This window comes from Acanthisitta chloris, unplaced genomic scaffold (assembly GCF_000695815.1).
Source record: "Acanthisitta chloris isolate BGI_N310 unplaced genomic scaffold, ASM69581v1 scaffold20429, whole genome shotgun sequence".
Lineage (NCBI taxonomy): Eukaryota > Metazoa > Chordata > Aves > Passeriformes > Acanthisittidae > Acanthisitta > Acanthisitta chloris.
In genome coordinates this window covers 14,479-21,303 of record NW_008691135.1, presented here as the reverse complement: position 1 = coordinate 21,303, position 6,825 = coordinate 14,479, and the positions used below count along the sequence as shown (strand labels likewise).

Below are 6,825 nucleotides of genomic sequence, written 5' to 3'. Positions count from 1 at the left end.
CTTTCCTCCCTTTTATGGCCTTTCTCCCTGGTTTTGTCTGTTCTTTTTCATTTGCCATTTTGTCAGGGGAAAGCAGCACACAAATATCAATGTTAAAAGAAACTTCTAGAATTGTATGTAATCTCCTAGTCAGAACAGGTTTTAAAAAATGTTTGAAATGGCACTTGCAAAAGTTTGTGGGTTTTTTTTCTCCCTGAATTCTTTGTAGCTACAAGGTTTGCTATTGTTGACTTTGAGCTCAAAAATTGGTTATTTCAGTTCTGCTGTTGACATTTTTAAGGTGCTTAAGGCCTAATGAACAGGAGAGGAATTGTGTAACATGCTGATCATCATTTGTCATTTAGAGGATGTTGAGAACTGTGTGAAGCAATGTGGCTTCACCCATGTGCTATAAAATTAGACTTTTCACACCAAAAGAGATTATACAAACTACAGCAAAGCACTATATATCCTAGTTCTAGTTTGCTGTCTACTGCAGCATGAATTTACTATTCTCAGCTTTCAGACTGAACTAGAGATATTATTTGCCTCTCTGTCTATAAATATGAAACACGGAAAGGTTGACCCTCTAACCACTTTAATGAAAAACAGAATTCTCTGATTGGGCTGATTTGTAATTCTTGTGGCAACCAGAAGATGAATATAAACTTTACTTCAGCTCTCAGTACAGATATTTTGCATTTTCATTGTCTGTGGTTGATCTTTTCCCAAGCAGTACTGGGGACAGAGTGGGGGAAACTGATGAAATTACTAATGCAGAGCTCATGCTATATCTGTGATTTCACAGTTTAAATTTGCAAATTATTGGATCAATACAGTCAGTTGACTTGATTCCCCCCACCCCCAAAAAGAATAAAGCTGCTCTAACATTTAATTTCACAAAGTCCCCTCTCAGAAATTTCAAAGGATACTTCTTTAGGTGCTTGACTGCCTTGCCTTGTCTATTTGCTCTTATTTTGCATGCGAGATAGAGGCAGAAGGCTTTTTTCTCATTGTGTACACATAGTGTTAATGGATCTGCTCTGCCTGTATTGCCTCATTACTGGAAACAGCTCAAAACACAGAAGTCTTTCAGTGTATGCAAATAAGGCAGAATCATCTACCTGAGCGTTAATATTCTCTACCTTTAAGTGTATTCTAAATGTAATGTTTGTATTTAGAGCATAACATCCTGTTCTCTTTTTTCATGGGCAAAAAGCTAAGCAGGCTCAGGCAGCTGTTTGATGTTGGCTTCAAGTGTTATTAATTTCATATTCTATTATTCTTTTCACTGTAGCACAAGTGAAGCTGATGTGGAGGCTGTCATGGATAAGTTGTTTGATGAGCTGGCTCAGAAACAAAATGATTGTACGTAAGTTAATTTCTCTTGAAAGAGAATACATTTAGAACACAATGCCCAATCTCCACTGACCAATTAATAAGTTCCATTGCTGTATATGGGTTGATGCCACACTCAAGTGGCAGTCATTGTATCAGCATTTTGTCTAATTTATGTGTTGAATCATGTGCTATTATTCATGAAGCTATGCATTTCCTATCTGTAAGAGATGAATTTTATAGTAATTATCCAGAGAAGATTGAGTCTTTGTTCATGTTCCCATAGTAACTAGACCAAGGATTCTAAAAGTGCAAGGCAGAGAGCTGAGGCTGAATAAAGCGTGTGGAACCATTGCAGACTTCACGTTTGAAGAGCTGTGTGACAGAGTGAGTACCCAGTCCAACCCAGTCCAATCTAGATCAGTTAATGCTCAGACTTTTCACAGCTTTTAAAAAAAATTAAATATATCCAAACCACACAAACTCACTGTTTTCCCAAGTCACACTAACTTAAAAGGGGTTTAATTTAACTTGGCAGAAAGTTTTTGAATTTAACAGGAAAAAATCAACCCTCCACACAAAAAAAAAAATATTCTTTTTAGTGATACAGTAAATTCACGCTTAAGTGTCTCACAGATTGTCTTCAAAATTCCTATTACAATATGTGCCTGGGCTATCCTTACTGCTGGTATATTAGTGATCATAACATGTCAATATGTAAATGGCATTCCAGTACTGTTTTTAAAATGTGGGATTTAAGTTGATACTCAAGCAAAGGAGGAGTGATTCTGGCACCACCGAGTAGCACTGCTGTTGCATGGCTTAGTTTTGACTATGTGTACCAGGGCTGTTTAGTCCCTGGCCTTCTCAAAATAGGCCAAATTTTGCTAACTACTGAGGAATTCTCCACTTAAACATGTGGGGGGTGATTCCTGAAAAGCTTTCTTTGTCTGTTACCTAAAGTGGGTCAGAAGACAGTGCCCCAGAAGTTACATTACACTTCAGTGATCTCTCTACTTGTGGCTGAAGTTGTTGTTAAATGATTACAACTCCAAACTGTGCTAATAGCACCTTTAATTCAGAATGCTGACCAGTCTTTTGTTGATAATACTGTGTTTTCTCTTCCTTGTAGCTACCAAGTTGGTAACTATTTGGACAGAAATTTCACTTGTTATCAGACTGTAGCTTTTAGACTGTTTTGTTTTCAGTTTCAGACAAAACCAGTTAGCCATTTGTAAGAATGGAGGTATGTCATGGTTAGAACAGCTTGTTTCTCACTAGAAGTTTTGAGCCTTTTTCTTCCTCATGCCTCTTAAAGTATCAAGAAGCTATGCTGTCTGCAAATACTTGTGAAATTCTTTAGTCCAGTAGAATGATAGAATCATCAGGGTTGATGGAGATCAGTCTTGGTTGAAGATCAAGTCCAGCCATTAACCTGCCACTCTGCTGGAACCCCTAAACCCCAAACCATATCCTCCAGCATCGGATCCAGATGTCTCTTAAACACTTCCAGAGATGGTGACTCCACCACCTCCCTGGGCAGTCTATTCAAAATGTTCAGTAAATGCCTTTTGTACTTAAATGGGGTGATAAGTTACTTCTAAGTAGAGGTACTCTGACAGCTCACATGGCAGCAGGCACTGCTTTGGGTCTGAAGGTTCTGATCCTGTTCAAGAATTACATGGGGTTCAGCTCATCGTGACACAATAAAGGGGCTTGGTTTGCACTCAGAGCAAGGAAAGAGAATCCTTATGAAATGTTAAATATTATTTAACAGTACTGTTCTTGCAGTGATCTCTCAGGACTTAGGAAGTGGTGCTGATTCAGAGGCTTCTGCATGTGTGTTATGACAGTCTCTAATGGCATAATCACATGCTTAAAACTAAAACAACATGGTAGACAATAAATGCTTTCCTTTAACAACTTCCTCAGTCATTGCTTACTGTCTCTGCATATGCCTCCATTTGTTTCTACCTTGACTTGTTAGATACTATTATTCATTTTGCCATGATTTTTCTCTTTGGATAACTGATATACCCTCATCAATTTTACATTAGTATGTTGGTAAGGTGTGTCAGTGTGCTTCCTTCACAGCTAGAGAAGTCAAACCATGAAACCATGTTCCTATTCTTTTTGTGAAATCCTTTTAACTGTTTGATGGAAAAACTTCCACATGCAATGTCTTTTTATAACAGCCAGAATGGGAAGTTGCTTCCACTCATGCCACAGAGGACATAGGTAGGATCCAGAAGAGTGCACTGGTGGTTTATAGCAAAAAATGCCTCAAAGCAGAAGACATTCAACATGACAGGAAGTATAAAGTCATTCATATATATTCCAGTAAGCTAGCTCATAGTGGGAACTGTCTGTGGAGAGATAAAGCAGGAATCTGTAGGGAACATAGCTACAAGGTATTTGGTACTGCTTGTGAAGCCAAATGGTAGATAAGTGCAGCTATTAAGAAAAAGGGAAGTAGGAGGCTGAAAAAGATGTAATGAAAATCAAGATGCACAAAAGAAAATACTGGAGGGGAATTTGTTGGATTTGCCTGGAGTCAATCTGCAGGTTTCTTTGTACAGGACAAAGTCCCATGGGAAGGTAGATTGTGTGAAGGGACACAGGGCAGGGAATCTTACCAGCTGGAGCCTGTAGAAGCCAGGGAATAGCTTAACTGACAGCCCAAGCAAAGCCTCCCAGGTAGATAAATGTAATATAAAGTTGGTGTCGTAGGAGCCCATGAAACTTGTAACAGAATTGAAAACAAGATTCACAGTTGGTTTTGTATCAGTCCTAAGACCTGGTGACAAGCATGAAAAATAGGAAACTCTCATTAATGGGGAAAAAATAGTTAGAATTGATTTTATTGGAACCTTGTGGGTTAATTCATATTATAATACTGCGAAATCATGGATTCTCCCTCTCTGGAGGTATTCAGGAACCATCTGCACACAGTCCTGAGCCATGTGCTCTAGGGTGTCCCTGCTTGAGTAGGGAGGTTGGACCAGATGACCCATTGTGGTCCCTCGCAGCCTAACTGATTCTGTGACTCTGTGAACCAGTGCTTACAGCCTACTTAAGGACAGAGTGGCTAACAGAGGTGGAAGACAGTGTGCAACGATAAACATACTGGTACCTGCCTCAAAGATAATTAATACAAGGTTCTTGAATATGTATCCATCAGTCTGCTAATTAACAAGCCCAAGAGGATAGTACTCACAGGGATCTGTTGCAAATGGAGAATGCAGTGCATTGCTTCTTGAGCACTTGGCTATAAAAACCATATAAAGGAAATATACCATTGTGTGGGAAGCTTAGCATATAGATGAAATGTGGGAAAAGGTGAAATGCAATTAGCCTGAAAATCACAAATTATCGTTTTCTAGCATCAAATGTACTGTATCCACTTCAGGGTCATTTGTTTGGAGCAGTTTTATGGGAGCTTACAGTGATCCTTCCAAACAGTGAGATTTCATATTTGAGTGTTCAGAAAGAGTAGTTTTCAAAGGCAAAAAGGAAGGGAAGTACAAGCAACAACAACAACAATGAAAGAACAAGAAGGACTCTTTAAAAGAGAAGATAGTAAAAGTATTTCTGTGTCACTGTTGAGACAGAGTGGAATAATATGGAATGAATGGCAACTAGTTATGAAGTGCAGGAAAATTATAAAAGTAAAGGCCATGGGCAAATATCATGTCTGCTCAGAGAAAAAACTTCTTAAGTACAGTGGGAGTTTTGTTATGGTTTATATTGTTTGAATGTTAAGGGCTTATTCTTAGTTGGAGATGGATGAACATTTAATAATGATGTGGAAAAAGGAAAAGGTTTTGCAAAAAATACATGTTCTAGGTGAAGCAGAGTGAAATATTTGTTTCAGTAAAGGTTAATGAAATGGTTTTCAGTCTGTTAATAGTTAGCATATGTTAAAAATAGGCTACAAACAAGTTTTGCATCATCAGGCAAAACTAGGCTGAGCTCTCTGACTAGCTTTTTATTTTTGGTGTATGTTGGAGTGCAAGAGAAATCCCATGTCACTAGGAGAACACCTCTGTGTGCCCATACTGAAAGATAAACAAGTGAAATTCACACATGCATATGATGACTGGTATAATTCCAGGCTGGTGGCCAGGTTTGAGTCCAGAAAGGGTAATGGAGAAGCTACTTCTAGATTTATACAGTGGAAGACTAAAGAATGGAAATGAAATTAATTCTCCAGTCTCCCTGATTTTTGTAGGAGGGACTGAGATTTGTAGATGCTGTTCTTACTAGGAAATTGGCATTAGGCAGTCTCAAAAAAGTGTTTGTTAAATGGATTTGCAAGTTAGTGAACTAACAGAAAAAGAATTAAGACTGAAGGTTTGTTGTTGAGTTGAGCATCTGTAATGATCATACTTTAGTATAATATTTTTTTTCCCAGCAGTTTTGAATATAACATAAATGCTAATACAAATTTGCTGTAAATACTGAGAATGCTGTGTGTGTGGGGCAGGAGCAATGGAAACAAGGATGTTGAGTGCAATTTATTTCTCATCAGAACTGAGATTTTGGGGAAGGGTTTTTATTGGGAGGGAGTTCGTTTTGTTTTGCCTTTTTTGCATCTAAGCAAACACAAAATTTTACAACTACAAATCAGGGATACAAGTCATAAACACAGGAGGAGACTGTGCCCTAGGCTTAGTGGCTTGGAAATAGATTGAAGGGTTGTAATGGACAAACAGTGCAAAAGGAGCTTCTGGTCCAGTGTGAGAGCATTTAGACCTGATTTCATCTGGGGTGGGTAAAGTGGAGATAAATAGGAGGGTAGGAAGATTGAGTTCTGAGAACATCTCAGATTGATGACAGAATGTTAGGTGTGGTTTTGACTTGAAAATGTTAGCAAAGATGTTGAAAAACCCGACAAGGCTGTTGGAAAAGCCATAAATTACTTGAGCTGGAGAATTTGTTCCCTCAGATGACAGACTTACAGTTCAGTTTGTTCAGCTTACCAAAATGGAAGATGATTTTATAACATACAGCTATTTTCACAGGGAAAATAAAAGTATTAGTGTTCTCCTAAGTCTAGAAGAAGAAACATAATAAACCCCAGAGAATACAGTGAGATTCAGATTAAAAAACGAAACAAAAGCACTCATTGAGACATTTGAAACAGTGAAAGGAGTGGCAGAGCCTCCTTGTACTGTGTTTTGGGTCAAAACTGGATGTCATTTTGGGAAGAGGTGTTTGTGTTTGAGCAAAGTACCGGGTTTTATGCTTAGCTGTCTCTGAAATTCAGGAGCTTGAAGTACTTAGCTGTCGCACGATTCAGATTAAAAAACGAAACAAAAGCACTCATTGAGACATTTGAAACAGTGAAAGGAGTGGCAGAGCCTCCTTGTACTGTGTTTTGGGTCAAAACTGGATGTCATTTTGGGAAGAGGTGTTTGTGTTTGAGCAAAGTACCGGGTTTTATGCTTAGCTGTCTCTGAAATTCAGGAGCTTGAAGTACTTAGCTGTCGCACTGCCACATGTGGT

General features: G+C 38.5%; 1 protein-coding gene across 1 annotated transcript in view; it reads left to right on the top strand.

Moving 5' to 3' along the window:
• Positions 1–6,825, top strand: part of LACE1 (lactation elevated 1) — a gene marked incomplete at its 5' end in the record, with an annotated part of 54,940 nt that overhangs the window by 36,705 nt on the left and 11,410 nt on the right. The window contains 2 exon segments of the mRNA XM_009082137.1: positions 1,277–1,347; positions 1,604–1,704. Coding sequence (XP_009080385.1) covers positions 1,277–1,347; positions 1,604–1,704 — 172 coding nt within the window.